This window comes from Diorhabda sublineata, chromosome 5 (genome assembly GCF_026230105.1).
Source record: "Diorhabda sublineata isolate icDioSubl1.1 chromosome 5, icDioSubl1.1, whole genome shotgun sequence".
Taxonomy (NCBI): domain Eukaryota; kingdom Metazoa; phylum Arthropoda; class Insecta; order Coleoptera; family Chrysomelidae; genus Diorhabda; species Diorhabda sublineata.
This window is the reverse complement of record NC_079478.1, coordinates 27,577,318-27,597,846: the sequence shown is the minus strand read 5'-3', so window position 1 is coordinate 27,597,846 and position 20,529 is coordinate 27,577,318. Positions and strand designations below refer to the sequence as shown.

At 33.6% G+C, this 20,529-nt stretch overlaps 1 protein-coding gene across 1 annotated transcript in view; it reads left to right on the top strand.

Moving 5' to 3' along the window:
• Positions 1 to 19,102, top strand: part of LOC130444699 (uncharacterized) — a 39,597-nt gene extending 20,495 nt beyond the window's left edge. The window contains exons 7-19 of the mRNA XM_056779976.1: positions 258 to 416; positions 477 to 560; positions 609 to 910; positions 1,072 to 1,525; positions 4,015 to 4,248; positions 5,680 to 5,968; positions 7,287 to 7,551; positions 8,899 to 9,169; positions 9,232 to 9,448; positions 13,327 to 13,452; positions 14,471 to 14,651; positions 18,567 to 18,851; positions 18,986 to 19,102. Of these exons, the coding sequence (XP_056635954.1) occupies positions 258 to 416; positions 477 to 560; positions 609 to 910; positions 1,072 to 1,525; positions 4,015 to 4,248; positions 5,680 to 5,968; positions 7,287 to 7,551; positions 8,899 to 9,169; positions 9,232 to 9,448; positions 13,327 to 13,452; positions 14,471 to 14,651; positions 18,567 to 18,851; positions 18,986 to 19,102 (2,984 nt within the window). The remainder of the gene's footprint in view (positions 1 to 257; positions 417 to 476; positions 561 to 608; positions 911 to 1,071; positions 1,526 to 4,014; positions 4,249 to 5,679; positions 5,969 to 7,286; positions 7,552 to 8,898; positions 9,170 to 9,231; positions 9,449 to 13,326; positions 13,453 to 14,470; positions 14,652 to 18,566; positions 18,852 to 18,985) is intronic.
• Positions 19,103 to 20,529: the final 1,427 nt, after the last annotated feature.

Sequence of the window (20,529 nt, the reverse complement as noted above, 5' to 3'; positions counted from 1 at the left end):
GATAGAACACTCACAGTTTGCGTCCAGATTTTTCCATGGCCATTTTCTCCAGCTTGGAATTTGGCCTTTCATTATCTTTTCATTATTTGAGGAGCTATATATAGGACCTATCTATCAGCTTATTTTTCTCCATTCATTATTTCCACTGGATATTACGTGAATATTAGTATTTTGGTTTGATGAGAATATGATTTATCTTATGATAACAAAAAGAACTTCAAATTAGCTAAATCAGTATAGTATTTTATTTATTTTAGGTAATGTAAATGTTCAAGCAAATACCAGTCCAGGTATGGGAAGACCTGTACGTCCCATTTCTACAAGAATTAACAATAGAGGACCACCAAGGATAACTGATATGCCAGCTTTACCACCTGATTTTGATGTTCCAGCTCCACTACCACCTCCCCCTATAGGTAATAAACTTAAACTAGAGTCCAAATTGATCTTCAATACAATATTTATTCTAATTTCAGGTCAAAAACCACCACCAATGTCAACTACAAGACTGCCAACACCTTACCCTTTCGATGTTCCTAATCCAAATATGTCTCCTGTTCGTCCATTTACGACCAGTGGAAGCAGTATTCCAATTTCAGATCCCACAGTTGATAAACGACCATCGTTTTATCGACCTCTAACGGCACCGCCCTGGAAAAGACGGAGACCCCCTAATAATCATCATAGAAGGCCTCCGATACCACCCTATAAACCGATGCCACCTTTTTCTACTGAATTGATTAGTCTGACATCTGAAAAACCTTTTGAAGATATTTTAACGTTGGATTTAGGCTCTCACTTATCATCGAGTGTCGAAGAAGGGGACTATTATCCAGAAGAAATAGATGACAAGGGAAATTCTACTGATCTACCGGAAACAGAGAAAGATGATCCTCAAGAATATGGGCAGGTCGATAAAGAAATTTCCGATTTTGAGAAAAATAAAGAAAAGGTGAGATTTTAATTTTGTTATTACAGCACTCCATAATCTATAACTTCTATTTCATTAACAATATTGTTTTTTCTATATTCTGCGTTATTTAAATGATACATTATTAAAATATTTTCTAGGGTACTAAACTGGACAAATATACTACAAAAACGACAATAGTTACCCCAACATTCAATTCGGAAACATCTACAAAACGGAATGAATCAACCGAAAAAAAATCTGAAGAAGCAACTTCCATTTCTTTTTCAGAATCTTCTTCAATAATTGTTTCTACTAGTACATCCAATCACCAAATAGAAGATGTGAAACCCACTAGCGCTTCGATTATAATTCCAACTTCTACTCAGACTTCAAGCGACGTGGTATCAAACACCGCCACTAATACTTCTGTAATGACGGATACGTCTGATCTAGTAGAATCGTCAATGTCTGAGTTACCTGAAATATCAGTAGATATACTTGGAGAACATACCACTCTCTCTGCTACTGCCACTAATGAATTGTCGATTAGTACAACTACACTAGATGCTACCAGTCTTAGTACTAAAACGGTTACACCGTCCATACCTTCAAGTGAGTGCCTTTATTTTATCCAATGTTTTCAGCCTAAAATATCATTTCATTCACCGCAAACTTCTACTTTTCATATTATTTTCTTGTTTCATTATCAACTATCAGCTGACTCCAGTTTCATCTAAACAGACAGAGTCACCTCTATTAGCTTTAAATAGTTGTGGGATGTTTTCTTGGATATGTTGTGGAATAAGAGCCTTGATAAAGATATGACATAATGATATAGCAATTACTCAGGTTAGGTCTTATTTGTTGAGACATTACAACTCCACATTAACAGTTTTGTTCTAAGTGAAAAATGTACCAAAGAAGTTCGAGAAATATTAAAATCTATCTATTATGTAAAGTAGTAACTTTAAAGTAAGATAAGGATGAGGAGACACGATACATAAGAACAAGTGAACTAATTTGTTCATGATTGACTATTGGACACTTTACATTTTAAAATCTCATACGGGAAATGGAAATATCATCTTCATATAGATCTGGATTACATTGCAAAAATTTTTACTTCAGATAAAAATTGAGTCTTAGATAGTTCAGAGCCCTAGAAGGAAAGATACTGATTCACCTTGAACTTTAATGGCCTGTCAATCAAAGTTGACAAAGCAGAAGAGAGTAATTCAGAAAGAAATAGATTTAGCGTTGCATTATCATCTGACTGATAAATACTCTTATATCTATAGGACAATAATTTATCAAGACTCGCATTAGGAATATATTGATGTAAATATTTCTGGGTGCTTTAAAAATATTCCAACTGCATCGGAAGAATAATCCAGGTATTTTTGGTAGTCTAATTCATCTATTTTTGCCATAGAAACTGAACATGTATGCACTCTTGCATTGTTCTCGTAATATCTACTAAATTTGACACTAAACCTTCGAAAGTAGTCGATGAGGATTATACCAAGAAAAGGTAATTAGAAAAACGAGCAACCAATAACGTGACAATATTATTGTAACGTTTTTCGTATTTATTCATTCACTATACAATTCACTTAACTTATAATAATTTACTTATAAATATTACTTAAACAATTCCTGCGATTACTTTTACTAATTCGTTCTTTTCACAACGACTATTTATTTGAAAATAAATAACTGCGTTTACACAAATAATTCATATACCTAAATAAAATTCTAAACATGTCTAGAACAAAAAGAAACGCAAGAAATAAATAAACTTCCTTAGAAATTATTTAGAAGAATTGATGTAAATAAACCGCCTGCTACTAAAAAAATATATATACAAATAAACATCAAACGAGTTCCACCTTATAAAAAATGTGAAAGACGCCACCCAAAAAGCGCCTCGCGAATTCACCGAATATTGAAATTTCCATAGTAACTGGACAATTTGGCGAACTTGTTCGTAACATTATGCTGATTTGTTGACATGTTTTGTTTCTCAGGCTAAGAAACACCAGTCGCATATTCACATGATTTGGCTACCTCCGGTAATTTTTATATTTACCTCAAACTTAAAGAATGACTTCATGTTAAGAAAGTTTGAAAGTTTAGAATGACTAGGCGATAGTACAGACAAACGTGTATTTTGAGTGGAAAATATTATATATTGGATGGTTTAAAAAGTTTGCAATTTGCTGGAATAAGTGTATACTCTCGAAAAGATATTATGCTGATATTTGAAATAATTTTTTTCACAGTGAAGTGATTTTTCTATTGAAAAGTTATTCAAATCTTCACATATTACAGATATTCACTAGTTTCATATCTTGCAAAATTTAAGGATGAAGGAAAAAAATTAATTTAATTTATAATTCCATTTTCTTTTAGAAACACTATGAAATAAGTTCCAGAATTGAAGAGAGAGAGAGAGAGAGAGAGAGAGAGAGAGAGAGAGAGAGTGTCTTCTACATATACATGTTCTCGACATTGTCTAAGCTAAAATTATTTCACCTCTTCTTACTTCAAAAATCTGCAACGAGATGAAAAAATATTTTTATTTCAATATTTCAAGAACAATAAATATTTTCCCATTCGGTTTTTACTAGATGTTAGGCAAAGTAGGAAGTATCAGGCCACTTCCACTCTCTCCTTATGTCCTGCACAAAAACCTGCTATTCATTCTTATATCATACACAAATGGATTAAATTAGTACGCTTTACTGTTAAATTTTCATGTCGTTTCAACAAAAAGTATCATTATTTGCAACGCTAATACATGTTTTGTCCAAGTACCTTTATAAGTAAAAAAAAACCTATTTTCAATTTCATATATTTTGTTACCCTCACTTTTTTTTTTGGCAGTTTAGAGATATTTTGACCAAATTTTGTTCTTAGTTTAGAGGTTTGGTATAAAATTCTTCCATATAATTTCAGTAGAAAATCGCATTGTTATAATTTCGAATTTATAATTTATAGCTAACCACATCACAGTAAAATTAAATGCAATTATTTATAAGGTTATTCACTGAATTGTGAAGGTCTAGAAATGTGAAAATATAAATTATCAATTTTTTCAGTAACTAGTGCTACTAATCAAACAGCTACCTCTAGTTTTCCTCACTATCCATACCGACCTAGACCTGGTATCGTATTAGATGATACTGAATACAAACCTGGTGGTATCAATAGATCACCGATCATAACCAGACCCCCTGTTGGACAAATTGGAGATATTTTTGATATTACTGTCTCAGCAATACAAGGACCAGGAGGATCATCTGCGGGACAAGGGAAACCATATGTTATTCCAGGTAAGTTCAGTTCTCTCAACTTCATCAGGTATACTCAATATTTTGGAATTATAAACTCATTTAATAACAAAAGTATGATTATGTATGAATTCCCTAATGTTTTTTTTGACGTGTTGAGTGAAACGCGGTTTTATCTCATATTCAATTGGATTTAATAAATTAACTACTTTAACGCATGTGGAGGTCATTGATATATCCTTCAACTTTTTTCCATTAAAAGTATGCCACTTCAAATCACTAGTACAGGCAAATTAGGCGATTTTGAGCTAAGACCCTAAATTAAATTGGGCTGTTTTGTTTTTCTGGATTCTGGGAGGTTTTGGGATACTGAATAAGTCTAACAGTTCTTAACAAAATTTTCGAAATTTAGGGGGTAAACCCTTTTCCAGTGAGAGCGTTCTGCATCGACCGGAACAAATGGTAGTAAGAAGGGGCAAGGTCTGGGCTACAAGGCGGGTGAGGTAAAGATTCCCATCCACTGTTTTCCAAATAGTTCTTAACCGGTATAGCAACGTGGGGCCGAGCTTTATCACGATGGAAAATTATTGCCACGTATCTGGTCACATATTCCGAGCATTTTGCGGCTACTGCTCTTTTCAAATGGATTAATTGTGTTCGGTAGCGTTTTCCATTGATGGTTTCACCCGGATTTAGCAGTTCATAATACAGCATACCCTTCTGATCCCACCATATAGAGAGCATTACCTTCGCGCCATGGATATTCGGCTTTGCCGTTGAATTAGCTGATTGGCCGGATTTCACATATGATTTTTGCGCTAGAGATTGTCGTAAGGGATCTATTTTTCATCACCAGTAACAATCTGATGCAAAAATGACTTGCTTCTGTTGCTTTCCAGCAGCATTTCGGATATGCAAAACCGCCTTTCGACGCCTCTTGGCTTCAGTTCATGTGGAACCCAATTTCCTTATTTTTGAATATACCCAGCTGCTTTTAAACGTTTTGAAATGACTGCTTGAGTGACACCCAAATATTCTGCGAACTCTTTTTGTGTTTGGCAACAATCTTCATCGAGTAATGCTTCCAGTTCTTCATCTTCAAACTTTCTTGGCTGCCCAGGACGTTTATCGTCTTCCAAGCCAAAAACCACTTTTGGTACGTTCGCTCAGCTAGAGCATGTTCACCATAAACTTCCGCCAAAATACGATGACTTTCGACAGAATTTTTCTTCATATTGAAGTAACGAAGAAGAACTTCCCACAAAAACACTTTTTCAGGAACAATATTCGACATATTTGAGTGAAAAAAAATTATTGTTGTTGACGCTTCAAATGAATGACATACACTGAAAAGACGTAAAATAACAGTAGATTTCAAACGCCGGTCGGAATATTGATACGATGTAATACTATACAAGTTACGCTATCTCTTATCAATTAGTCCTAATAATTCTTAATTTGATTTATTTACAGTTAATATAGAAAATGTTCATGCTGCTGACGTTATAACATCTTCTTCGGGTTCTGAAGGATTCGTAAGTATTGACGGAAAAAGAACATACCTCAATCTTTTCGGAGATTCCACCACAGCTGATACGCCGATCAAACCAACAGCGTCCATTGTCCCACAAAGTAATCAAGTTGCCGCCACTGGATATGCAGTAGTTGAAAGCGAAAAAATTCATAGACAGGGTTCTGTAGTCAAGCCTTCACAACGTAGACCAATTTTCGGAAGACCTCGACCAAGTCACCCACCTGTTAGGTAATAAAAGTTATTCTTTGTAGTATTTATCTCATCTCATCTTAATGTAAATAACTGCATGTCAAATGGAAAATCAGCAATTGCATAATTCCATACCAGCTTTTTATAATAGACTCGCATACTGTCACATAGACATTTTATCAAAAGTTATTGGTACTTTTCAATTATTTGAGGGAAAAATTCCCATATATTTCTTTTCAAAATGACTGTATATGAAGTTTTGTCGTTCGGTTTGAAAGAGATTTTGATATTAAATACGAGGACTTCTACTTAAGTTTCGAGATATCAAATATCCTCCATAGAAAAACGTTGACCTAACAATTTATTTTTGATCTGCGGGAATAAGAAGATATGAGTGAAAAACTGTACGGCGGATGACCAGCAATTCCAAGTTTTGATTGTTGAAATTTTCATGCAATATTGAATGTATGCGAGTGGAATTAATGCCCAAGTATACCTCAATCTCATGGTGTGTCACTTGACGATCTTGCAATATCTATTTACGCACACCAGCGAAGTTTAATAGTACAACATCAGATTTTGGACAATCTTCACGAAATTCATCATATAGCGAAGGGCGACAAGGATTAAATTCGGAAAATCAGCGAAACACGGCGGCGGTTTAATTCTATTCTTTGACCAAGATGAATGTTTTGAGAATCTGTGAACAACTGAAATAACACTCGAGTGACAACACATTCTGAGTACTTTCACTATTTAAAATGTCAAACTTTATGATGGCAATGTCACATTTGACACATCCACATCAGTGTTGCCATATCTGAAACCTCAAGTAGCAAACCTCGTAATCTGTCTTTGAACTTCTATACACTTCTGTGAATTATGTTCTAAGATTAACATCATACGCTTCCACCGCTGCTATCACCTCTTCGTTCGATGAGGTGAAAATCGAATTTTTTGAAATTACAGAGTAACCAGAAGTCAGAGGCAGCCGTGTATGGTTACTGATTTTCGTTATTGCTTTCTAGCTGTGTTGGATGGTATATTATCAAAGTGAACCACCTTTTTATAAAAAAATTGATAATATTATTTCATTTCTCACTATTGTGGAAGCAATTTACAAGCAATATCTTTTTTCATCTTAAAATATGATTTCAGAGTTATTGATTATCTCTTGTTTGGAGTATTTCATGTAAAGAATGAAATGTACCGAATTTGTATAGTAATAATAAATATAAAAACTGGAACGATATATTTCTGGACTGTACTATATTTGGCAAATTGATTAATTCACCGATCCGATCTAAAAATGAATAATTTATGTTTTGGTTTTAAAATTAATTTCCGTTGCTTTAAGGATTGACACTTGTATTGTTGGAGACGATTCAACTTGCGATGCTTCTCAACACGAAATCTGCCGCACAGAATCAGGAGTAAGTGCTTGTCACTGCAGACCAGGAACAGCCAGACGAAAACACAGAGATCCTTGTCGTAAAATCGTGTCAATAATAGTTTCTTTGAGGGTAGATAGATTGTACGATAGAAAAATTATTTGGGCAAACGAATTCAATGATCGAACTAGTGATAGTTATCAGCAACTCTCACTTGAAGCGGAAAGAGCTGTGAGTATATCTTATAATAATTGAAAGAATTGTTAGATAAAATCGAAGATTAACAAGAGTAAATAGTTGGTTGAACAGTATAAACTTGCGTGAATATAAATAGGCCCACGTAAACTTTTCTACTATCCATCAGATCAAAAAAAGAATTATGCTGTTTTAAAGACAATTCATTAAGCTGTAATGTGAGTATAGATTTATCAGCAAGGCTCATCGTTTATATGCGTAACAACTGATAAACAAATGAAACATGTTTATTTAGTGATTATAACGAAAATAACAAATTTGTGAATATTGCAAGAGAAATTTGCATATTATTAGTTTTTTATAATCTCAATAGTATCCCAGTGTGTTAGTTTAATGCATACTATACCACAAAAAGCTGTCCAAATTATTACTTTAATCAAAAATAGAAAAAGGGGATATTACCCATTATGAGGAGATTGGATCCTTTCATAGACGACCTAGAGCAGCAGGCGTTTTTCAACCGTTCGAGATGACCACTTTATTGTTTCAACATTTAGAAATGGTCACCTTAATGCCATTCAAGTGCAACGACAGCTCTGTGAGTGGACAGTAAGAAGAAGAATCTGACCTCTAAAACACTTGCTATTGGTCTAAAACTTACTTCAGCTCATAGGCAAGCACGCCTGCGTTTTACACAGGATCATGTTCATGGGGATCTGTTCTGTTGAAGCAGATTACTGCTTCAAAGAGCGGAGTGCTTATGGAGGTGGTTCTTGTATGATCTGGGGTACAATTTCTGAAAGAATACGAATCGACTCTATTCATTCGTAGGAATGACCGTGTTCACGGAAGAAGGAGTCTAAAGGCTAATGGATATATCGAGGAGATTTTAGAAGTTCATGTAGTACCTTAAGTTGACTACATTGTGTATGAGAATTTACCTTTAGTATGACAATGCAAGGCCGCACACCGCCAAAATCGAACAAGATTAAATTTCGGAAGCCGGTTTTCGGTTTATGGAGTGGCCAGTATACAATCCTGACCCAAATCCGATAGAACATTTATGGGTTAACCAAAAAAAAAAAAAAAGAATTCGAGCTAGACTTCTTACCCCAAACTTGATGTCAAAGCTTATTGTTGCAGTAGAAGAATAGTGGTTTAACATTCCACAAGAAAACTATTGTTAATTATAATTGAAGTCAAAAGTTTATAGTTGGCCGCTTTTTATGTACGCAGGTATATTTCGTAGACACAATGAATTTTCAAAACTAAGAGTTTTGAAATGTGATTTAAATAAATTTTACCGGTGTATGCCTTATATACATATATATATTTAGATATTTAACATGTAACTGGTGTTCAAAACATTTTAAATACTTTTAGCTCGAATCTGCTATGTCAATGACTCCGTTTAGTGATGAATTCTTAGCAGCTAAAGTGAACGGAATATACAAAGGAGAGAGATCCTTAGGGCAAGCGGGAGTATTTGTGAATCTCACTTTACAACTAGACGAAAATGCCGATACCGCAAGACCTACAGTTGGAGGAGACATTCAACGCCACCTATTAGGTGTGATACAAAGAAGAAGCAACAATGTCGGTGAAAGTGCATTATGGGTTGATAGTCCTCCTGGATCTGTATCTAATCTTAAAGGTCTGTTATAATTTCTTGGGTTATATATACTTATCAATTAAATGACATTTCCAATGTTTCAGATCTTGATGAATGTTCTTCACCAGATCTTCATGATTGTCACTCCCTTGCAAAATGTGTAAATATTTTTGGTAGTTTTAAATGTGAGTGCCTTGATGGATATCGAGACCCTTGGTTAGATAATAAACATCGAGCAGGAAGACACTGTGAACAGTGTTCTCCACAATATTGTAATAACAGAGGAGAGTGCAAGTATCAGAATGGGCAAGAAGTCTGCACGTAAGTTGAAATTATAGTACGACGATCATTTTTAAAAGTTAAAGCTAAAAGTTCTGAATAAGGCACTTGTTATCAGTCTCTAACTAAGCCACCATCATGTTTCATGTCTTTTCCAGCCTTAATTGTATGATTAAATTCACCGACAGCTTGTTAAAGGTTTGAGGGAAGGTGTAATGAATAATGAGTGAGTGGTGAATAAATGGACTGTGCTCTTTAATATTATACTTGGAAAATATTGATGGGTGGAAATAAATTGTTATTGTCCACTTTAACGGTTAGGAGGCAGTGTTATTTGATGATGTGATGTATACAGTAATAATGATGGTGTCTATGAGAGGAGAGAAAATATTCATATTTCAGTTTGTATTGTAAAATCTAAATGTAGAGAGTAACAACACTACTTGTAGTTTCGATCTCAAGTACTTTCTGCATTTTTGGCTTATGTCGTGTGTGCTTAGTGTGAGTTTTTTTCGAAATGCAGTGTTTTGCAGTAGTCGTCTCCCACTTTTTTTAGTGCAAAAATGAGCCAGGTCTATGACAATCTAACAATCTCTACAAGTCTGGGTGATAGACTAATTTCATACCAAGTGAACAAGTGAAAATTTTAACATGTGTAATCCTCCAAATGGTCCAAGAGCTAGTATACCCTCCTCGTAACGGACTTAAAAATTTGTATATTCATGATTTATAGCATGGTAAGCGCAATTGCTATGACCTGGTAGGACTCAGCCCTCCACGCCATCAGTCCTTTTATTTTTTAAATTATAAAATAAATACTGGAAAGTGGGGATACTCTGCCAGACGAGGCAACATTGCTTGAAAAACAAAAAAATTATTTTTTGTAAAACTAGCAACGCTGCTTTAATGCAGTCGGTGACAAAATACTACTACTACCCATAAATTGACCCCTACCCGGGTGGTACTACCTGCAAATTTTACAATGAAATCAATGCCAAACTATGAAATTGGCTTAAATATTCGTTGAGTCACTCTGTGTTCCCTTTGCATACCTAATGAGGTTTTATTACTCTATACCTTTCTGAAATAAACTATAGCTACTTAGAATAGTTAAGAATTATGTAAAAGTTATTATTATATTACCAAAGAGTTATTATTTATTTATACTAGTTGTTTGTTGACTTGCGAAAAGGTGAATGTACCTTTATTTTCCTAGAAATATACATTTTTGATGTGATGATGAATTATGTTTATTGAAATATTTTTTTAAAACACATTAAAGGAGGGCGAAGAAACCCTTTGAGACTGTTAACTTGACCTATATGCTTGAAAACGTGCAAAAATGCCAGTCCGCATCTAATTACAAAACTACGTTTCAAATTTTCATATAGCTAAAGTGGGCTTTATGATTCCCCGAAGAACCATAGGTATTAAAAAAACATTTTCTGCAAAGTAACCCCACTTTACGGTAGAGTATAAAAACTGTAAGCTTAAAAATTTAATAGGATGTAATTTATTTATTGTAAATCTTGAAAAAAATTGACATGCGATTACAATGAGCAAAAGTATATGAATTGAAAGGAGCACAGTTTATGAGGTAAAATAAACTTTTCCTTGTATAGTTGAAATTTGGATATGTTTTTAAGTAAATGTTTCAGAATAAATTTGTTAAATGACAGGCGGTTTTGAAAAGCATAAAATCTTGACAGGCGAAGGGAAAGCTGCTAAGAGCGTGATAATAAGTGAATATATTTGAATAAATCAATAAGGATATCAATATTTGAATATCAAGCTAAATTACATAGTACTTCATAACAAATCTTGGATAAAAAAAATGTATGTTACCTCAAATGTATTCCCCAGTTTCAGTTAATGCTTCCGTGGTATTAGTGTGCTCTTGTAAAAGTATATCATATTAAGCAGAAATAACCGTATTCTCCTCAAACCAATTGAATTTGTAATGACCATCAATTGAGTTCCAACCGTTATTTACAGGGGTAAGAAGTGTTGGTTCCTTTGAATGACAATTTCGCCATATATTTGTAATGTTTGCAGTTCTTAATAATTGTTGCAGTTCGCGTTGGCACTTCTTACTTTTTATACAATACATAAAACTCACTAGTCATTACGAAGCCCTTCAATCTTATAGTCAAATAACCACTAACGAAGAGTAGACTATTTACATAATAAGTTTTATATAGATTAAAAGAAAATGCTGGAAACTACTTAACAATCGATTATTTGATTAGCTTAAAAATTAAATAAATACTCATACACTTTTCAATGGTCATGTCATTTAACAATTCCTTTTCATTTTTTATTATTCGGTGATTGTAAATGTTTACATAAGCAGAAAAGTGCAAAATAAAACAAAATCCCAGGATAAATTCTATAGGAAATTATGAGATATAAAATTATGTTTAAAAACAAGGCAATGGCAGTTCCTCAACAAAAATTGAGAATCATGAGATTTAGGAACATTCTGTTTCAAACTTTAGCGATGAAAATTAATATAATAAAGCCAGAATAACGTCATAAATTCAAATTTAACATGAAAAAGTTTAATACAATTTAATGGAATTTTCGTTGAAATGAGTGATAATAAACATATATCAAAATATAATAAGAAAGTTGATCAATAGCTACTAGGAAAAGAACTGAAATCGATATGAGATTATTCTCAATGTGCTCCAAAATGTTGATAAATGCTTTTAAGGTCTGAACCTTAGAAAAAAGGTGAAATTATACATATTTGAGGAATGGCCCGCTCTATTATACACTCTCCTGGGAAATCCCGTATTTACAATCTCCATAAAATCAACATCATCTTCATATATGTCTTCTGCAGCTTTTTTTCATTCAGTTTAACGTGCCTCTACAGCGCTGGTCATTGGCACACAAAAACAATCATATGATGCATAACTTAAAAAAAGAACTTTCACAAAATTTATTACAATGCGTGAATTATTTATATTCTCGGATACAGCTAAGGTGGTTTTGAAAAACTCTTTCATTTTCTTCAATTCCGTCGGGCAGTTGAGTGTCTCCTTGAGGTTGGTTCAAATATCAAACTGCTGGAATGCGGTAGAATATTCTCTGCAGTCGAAGAGGATGTGCTTAACAGACCCAGGAACGTGACAACTTTGGTAGACAGGACGACTTTCTTACGACATCAAATGGTCGTGAGTAAATTTTGTGTGGTTGATTCGGAGTCTTTTTATTATAACAGCTTCTCTCCAATTCAAAAAGTTTAGGGAAAGGTGAAAAGTAGATGGGTTGATGTTATGTAATGCTGTAGTATTCGTGCTCCATATATCGCGCCAATATTTTTGAATGAGGTTTTTGAAGTTAGTCTTCAGATTATTGGCAAGCTGAACTGGGATTTCAGTAGTATTATTCGTGGCTTCTTTAGCGTAGTGATCTGCAGATTCGTTTCCAGCAGTTTTATTGCTGCCAGTTTTTGAATTCTTTTAACACAGTGAACCAAAAAAAATCTTCTTACATATAAGAACAGACACAATAATATTGTGTAATACCAATAGCTATAATTATTGTATCTGCTGTGGTTTTCAACACCAAATTACCTGAATTATAGGTTAGAAACTGTGTAACTAAAAATTGAATCAGTTTAAGCCCCCGATTTCGGAAGTATGTATAATTCATTTAAATAGTTTAAAGACTTTTAAACTTGGTTTAACACACGATGTAAATGCATAACACATATATTAATATGAAACTTTATTCCCAACTATCTTTTATTTATAATTTGTTTGATTTTTTGCTGATAAATGTTGAGTATTTTCATTATGCCTGATGTAAGTGACTGTTACACGTTGTTACATTCAAATATTGCGATTTTTAATGGAATTAGAGGTATTTATGATAGACATCACAATGATAAAATTGGAAATTTTTTACAGATGTGTAGGAAATTATTATGGTACTCAATGCGAGCTGGATGGTGAAGTATTAGGAGTAGCCATCGGAGCAAGTGTAGCCGCCGTTATAATTATAGGGTTAACATTAGTTTGCCTTGTAATGTGGAGGTAAATTCATATATTTTCTCAAACATACATTAAAAATCAATTCATACTCAATAATTGTTGTAATTGTGTCTATAGTGGACAAACAAAAACGTAATAGGTTGATTTATTGATTTTCTACTACTTTCTCATACAGTAATTAGTGTGAACCCGTTCCATATTGTCAGTCTGTTTTATATCTTCTTTAGTGATATATGGTTATGTCTGTTAATCTCAGTATCAAGTTAAAAAGAGTGCAAAAACGCTCAAAATATGTTGATACTTATCTGGTGATAAAACAGTAACTTTGAAGATTATTTACAAATAGTACGACAAATTGTATTGGATCTTTCTTCGATCTCCAAAAATATATAACAAAATATGAAGTATAAAGTATAGACTAATATGATTCGCGGGTTGTTGGTCGCTAAAAGTTGTTCTGTCTTCTATATCGACCATACCTACCTGATTCAGCACCATGCAACTTCTGTCTCTTCTCGCAAATAGGAAACGTAGTAAGCATGTAGTTGGACATCATGAATATCATAATTGAGCAGATTACAGCCTACATGAATTCTTCCAATCATGGATTGGAATATATATATATATATATATATATATATATATATTGTTAGCTAACGGACATTCAAGGAGATAAATTTGATCTTTTTGTTTATCACACATTTTGTTTCAAATAAAATAATTCACTGCATTTTTGAACACCCTCGAAACGTATTATTAATACTAAGCGCATGAGTTATACATTGGAGTTTCTTGAGTTAAGCTCGAACAGTTTACCTTCAGTCTCTGAAGACGATAACTTGGTTATCTAAATGCGCGTCAGACAGTGTAATTGTTAATGTTGGTGTTGTGGTAGTGTAAACAGTATATTTAGTAAAATTCTATTACGTTTTTGTATTTTTTCTTCTTCATTTGTTTAACATTCATAATAGATTCCCAACAAAGTTAAACTTTTCTTGCATCTATTTTTTTTATATAGTTATTAGATTCAAAATAACTTTTATAATTTTTAAAAATTCAGTCGCCGCTGGAGCAGAGAACAGAAAGCAGCTGTTGGTAGTCCCGTTTTTGGTTATATGGCCACAGCTAGCAACACAGCTAAAACTCCTGTAGTTGGTGCTCCTCCTTACCAATTAACATTGGAGGATAGACTCAGATGGGCGCAAATTGCCGATGTCATGGCTCAATCTAATCATTACGCTGTAAGTAATAATGAGAATTTCATGCCAAATCCTTACTAAGGAAGGCTAGAATGTCGAATGTGCATGTGAATTTTTTCTAGTGCATAATTGTAATAACTCTGTTTATAATATAATGATACTCAATTACAGCTATTATAATAGGACGTATAAGTAGGGCAACATAATTGGATCATTAAAGTTTTACACAGAAGAAAAGATTTTACTCCATACGGATATTAAAGACGTGTGCATCTGTACTAAACATTTGCTTCTCGTGGGATTCACGTTCATTTTCCTGTTCTCTAATTATCACTATAGTTCAAATGCTGTTCTTAAATGGGAAGAGATATAGAGCAAGCAACGCAATGACATGATAAGCAATGATGTTCCCTAAATTATTGCGGAAAATATGGACATAAACGAAAAATGGTATAGTGCTATTGCAAATTCAAATCGCATGGGCTATTGGAAATGAATTATTTAAAAAGTAGCCTATTTATTATTTCACATGATTATTTGTCAACGAGGAACCTTTGCTAGAAATGGGAGCCATGTCTACTCACCGATGACCAAAAACAATGATGCACAGATGATTCAAAGTTTCGTTTAGAGCCATTTACGCGGAATTAGTAGGAGGTTTTGAGAGATAAATAACAACGGTTGAGATATTACAGAAGTTCTTAATCAGAAAGATCGTAAGTTGTATGGTCAGCAGATGATGAATGCTGTTCAAAGTAACCGAAAACACGCGCACTATATTTTAGTTACGATTATCTTTATATGGAAATTAACTCAAAAATGAATGTAACAAAGCATTATAGATTGAATAAATAATAACCGTGTATCATATTGAATGAATTATGTTTCCAATTGTTTGACCACCCAGCGTTGTATGGCGTTTCTTGTCTCTTCGCAAACATCAGAAGAATGCTTCAGTAAAAGCATTTAGTTTCGAAGTATGAGTGATTGCCAAATAATTCCAGTTGTCGCTCAAATTCGCTTATAAACAGTTTTAGTCCGTTCACCAAATGAGTAATGTTCTCCGGTTTTAAGAGTTTCAAATTCTAATAATCAGCAAAACAGAAACTAATAGCAATTACGAAAGATTAATTTAAAAAATTGTGAAATGTGAAAGAATTTGAAGATAATATTTAGTGATACAGATATCAAAGTAGACGCCTAGAAATGGGATATAAAGCTTTTGAAAGTGAATGTGTGGGCAGATATTATTGAAACCAAAGAAAGAAATATATATAAAAGGTTGGAAATCAAATGGATTTCGTACAACAAAAGACGAAAATGGACAAAGCTAGACGAAATGACTGGAAGGCTAAAAGAAGTCGACTCTTATCTATGCTGTTCATAAGCAAAGTAGTGACCTAAATTGATGTAGTTTGGTTCAAGGCGCTTGCACATGACAATCCAGAAACATATCAAGAAGCGCCACCAAGAGGAAGCCTCGTAGCTGTCAAGGGAAAACCCGCTTGTCGACTTGAATTTGTCTGTGTGAAAGGTAATAATCAACGAATTACGTTTTAGCGACTGCAAGGGAACGATTGAGGATGAGTAGAGGTCGGATCGGCATGTCCACAAGCAGATCAACAATACTGATTGAGTGAGTATGAACATGCTCTTAGGAGATCGACGACTGACTCTACGATTGATGGCGGAGGAATTGTGCTTTAACAAAGATATGGTTAGCACCGGCATCCGCAAAAATTTAGAGGAAAGGAAGATCTATCCCCGATTTGTACTACTCATTCTGATAAACGGCCAGAAAGCAAAACTGATAGAAGCAGCTAGAGATTTCAATACTATGTCTGATCGGGATAAATCTGTTCTGCGAACCATTGCCAAATGATATGTACCCTGGTGCTACCAGTTCGATCTGTACTCCAATCGCCAATCGACTGAATGACGTTCACCGTATTCGACGACCCAAAAAGTATCGCTGTCAAAAACTCAAGTTCAAGACAATATTGATTGCCTATTTCGTTAACGGTGTAACCCCCTACGAGGAAGTTTTGAAATTGTTGCTAAGACTCATTCGGCATTTTCGGTCACAGTTGAACAGGACTGGGCAGTGGGTGCGGTCGCACGATGACTCGCCTGCTTAGCCTCTGCAGTCGATGAGAATATATTCTTGCTAAGCGTGATGTAGCTATGATCGATGAACCATCGAACTCACCGGACCTGGCAGCTACGGAATTATTTCTATTTTTTCGCATAAAGATTTGGTGGGCAATCTAAGGACGTATAACATAGGTTCCAAAAAAAGAATTTTCTAACGAAAACTTATATAATTTGGTAATTGTTTAAAGTCTAAAAATGTCATTTATTTGTATATTTTATTTTGTTTCCTTTCCAATATCATTCACTCAACTATCTAGTCATGTATCAATAATAATATACACAGCAGAGAGATAGATGGTAAGATGAGACGAAAATATATGCAATCGAAATGGAATATTGAGGAAGAATAGTAGGAAGAACTGAAAAGGATGGAATAAATAACAAGGGGAAGAGAAAGGATGTCCTAAAACAGAAACCAATAAGAGAAAAAACAAGCAGGAAATACCTAAATTGGTCATATCTTGAGATTAAATGTTTATCGATTAAATGAGAAGACAATGTCTGAAAATTTTATTCAAAAATTAATAGAAGAAGATGGATAGTTTTTTTACCGCCACTACTTCATTTCTTATTTTGATATTTAGTATCTAACGTATGGAATATTATAATCTCACCTCCTCGGCTGGAGATTCTTCCTCACGAAGTGATATTCAGCATCAGTTAAACTATATGAACAACTGGTCCTCAGATGGAACGAAAAATTAATATTAAATTGGACTCCACCAGCTTTTTAACGAACGACGTTAAAAGTGATTAAAAAAGGCGGAAAATCTGGAAACACCTTGCAGATCAAATTAAAAATGAAAATTAAACAACAATAAAAAAGTTTTAGCAAAAAATAAATTTAGGAAGAAAACGTGAACTGAAGACAAAACGAGTAGAAAGAACAGATTTGTCCTAACATATGAGAAAACTGATTTATTTTGTTTCTGTTTCTGTTCTATTCTATTCATTCTATTTCACAAATATATAGAAAATACGAATTAACACGGACATTAGTAACGATAACTGGACTTTTTGTGAGCATAATAATAAAAAATCGAAGAAAAACTCACCAGCGAATATAAAGAATAATGTCACCACAAATTTATTACAATTTACTTTTACTTGAAGTGTAGAGAGGTAGAGGTAGAATCATAGAGATATTACCATAGAGTAGGCATGCCTACAAGTGAGAGCGTCTCGCGAATGAAAAGAGAAAGAGAATCATTTATGTATTTCTATCTCTTTCTTTTGTTGCGTACTGCGCATGCGTGTCTCTGATTCAACGGGCAATGGTAACGTGCGTACACGAAATCTAATCAACGCGCATGCGCCATTAGACAGAGACAGCAATACATAAATTATTCTCTCTCTCTTTCTATCGGCCAGACGCTCCCACTTGTATGGGCGCCTACAGCATGCCTACTCTATCTGTAATATCTCTATGGGTAGAATTCGAATCAATTTTAAGGTTAGGTTTTATTGAATTTCTCGAATTAATTTAGAGGTCGGTAACAAATTAATCAGGAGTGGCTACTGTGCCACCATTCGTAAACAAACGAATATTTAAAATGTTTGCAGAATAATGTAACATGCCGAATGCCATGTTACAATATAATGAATGTAGATGTATCCAAACGGGAGATAGAGAGTATGTTAGTTTTTGATTCATTCAGTTGTTTCATGTTCGTATATTTGGATATGGCATACTTGAATCGATAAATTTATATAACTTACAAATTATAAATCTTAGTTATTAATTATACTTCTATGAAACTTTTGTCATTTAGTAGTATTGATTCTATACCTTCATATTAACAGCCTGAACCAGGTTTAACAGCCCCAACACGTCCGTCTTCAGCTTTATTCGGATATCCCAGTCTCCCTATGGCCGGCGCTATGTCTCATCACGGTCACGGTACCCTTCCACCTATACCTTTGCCACGTCTTACTCTGCAAGCTCAGATGGCTGCTAGAGCTGCCAGTATCCATAGCACAAGGCATATGGATAATTCTAGTTCTAGTGAAGAAGAGGATAAGGCTGATTTGTTAGGAAGAAATTTCCAAGTACCAAGACCAAAAAGTCGAAGTAACGCTTCCATTGCTGTAGGTACAATTAATTTATCCTTTTTTTAATTCACCGCTCTTGAGTTTGTATTTTTTTTAAGGAAATTTTGGGTGATATATATTGAAATATCATGTATCAATTATTTTGTTACAATACGCTTTTTTCATTTTAGAACCAAAGTGGAATCTACTATGATGTCGACTATGATCAAAATGAAATATATAAGCAAGCAGGTGGAATTCCTCTGAGTACCTACAGTATGGGGAGACAACCTTTCTATAGGAATTAATATACACATCACTGATTCATTTTTTAAAAACATATTGGAAAATATACCTTCTAAATGGTAGTGAACGAAACAAATGAGTGGGATCTGAATGTCAAGATTATTTTACGTACAGTACATCAAGACAAAGTGTTATTTCTCTCTCGTATATTTTTTTTATTAAAGTATCTTGCAGACAATAGAAATTTTATTATATAATTTCTGGATATATCTATTGATAATACATATACGAAGGAAATATTATGTACAAGAACAATATTTATTAATGATTTTGATGAAATTTTTGGAGGCTCGATGTATTATGAAATCTTTGAAACATATAGGAAGATTCGATGTATTCTATTTTTAAATTTATTTAAGAGTGATTAATATTGAACATATCAATTGAACCACCCGCTAATTTCTGTAAAATATACAAATATAAAGATAAATAATAAGTTTATGTACGGTAACACTAGATTCACACTTTCAAATTCATAAAACATGCAAATGCAACTGCAGTTTAGATAAATTCACAATTAATTTGGAAACAAGGGCCTGTTTAGTATGTAAAATGTAAAAATAACGTAAATCCAGGGCTAAATCCCATTTAATTTGATTTGAAGTATTCTTGTACATTATTTTTTCTTGTCATCTTTTGATAGTAGCACATCAAATCTAATATTTACACTTATGACAAAATGTCGTATTCCATTGGCATATTTTTTTTCAGAAATTGTGTACTTTACTCATAATACTATGCACACAAACATTTGTGAAATTTAGCATTTTAGTTAAATCCATCATATTCGACGATATTTATAATCGATATTTTTGAACTTTAAACATTTCTTGTGTTTCATGGAATGATAATGTAAATAATTATGACATTTAAAAATGGCAGCCGTAGGGTAAACAAATGCTTTCACCTTAAGATTTTGTGTGGTTTGTGAAGTTATTTGTTGGATTTGTACCTTAATTATTTCCATTTTAATCGCGAAATTGCTTCTCAAAGATTGCTATTAAAAGAAGTGTGACATTTCCTCCCAGAAACGTGACTTTGTTGGTTTTTCAACTATACAGAATTGTGCTTAGTGTAACTAAGCAGTAAATGGAGTCTGAACAGCAAATATATTGGGCACTCATTGAAAATAGGCAGAATTTTGACTAAAGCTCTTTTTATCTAATAGAAGGAGTTAACTCCACCTAAAGCTATAATTTTTTTATACCTTTCAAATGCTACTGGGCTATGACTTAAAAACCTTCAAAAGTACTCATTTTTGATAAAATTAAACACAAGTCGAAATTAATCTCCAAAAAAACTAAGTGTTCTAAATTTTGAGCTTATTTGCAGTTTAACTAGAAAAAAAAAATAAAAATACTTAGTTCCAGTTGTATTAGTTCCAATGAAATAGATCGAAAAGGTAACTTGCACACCTTTTATTATCACA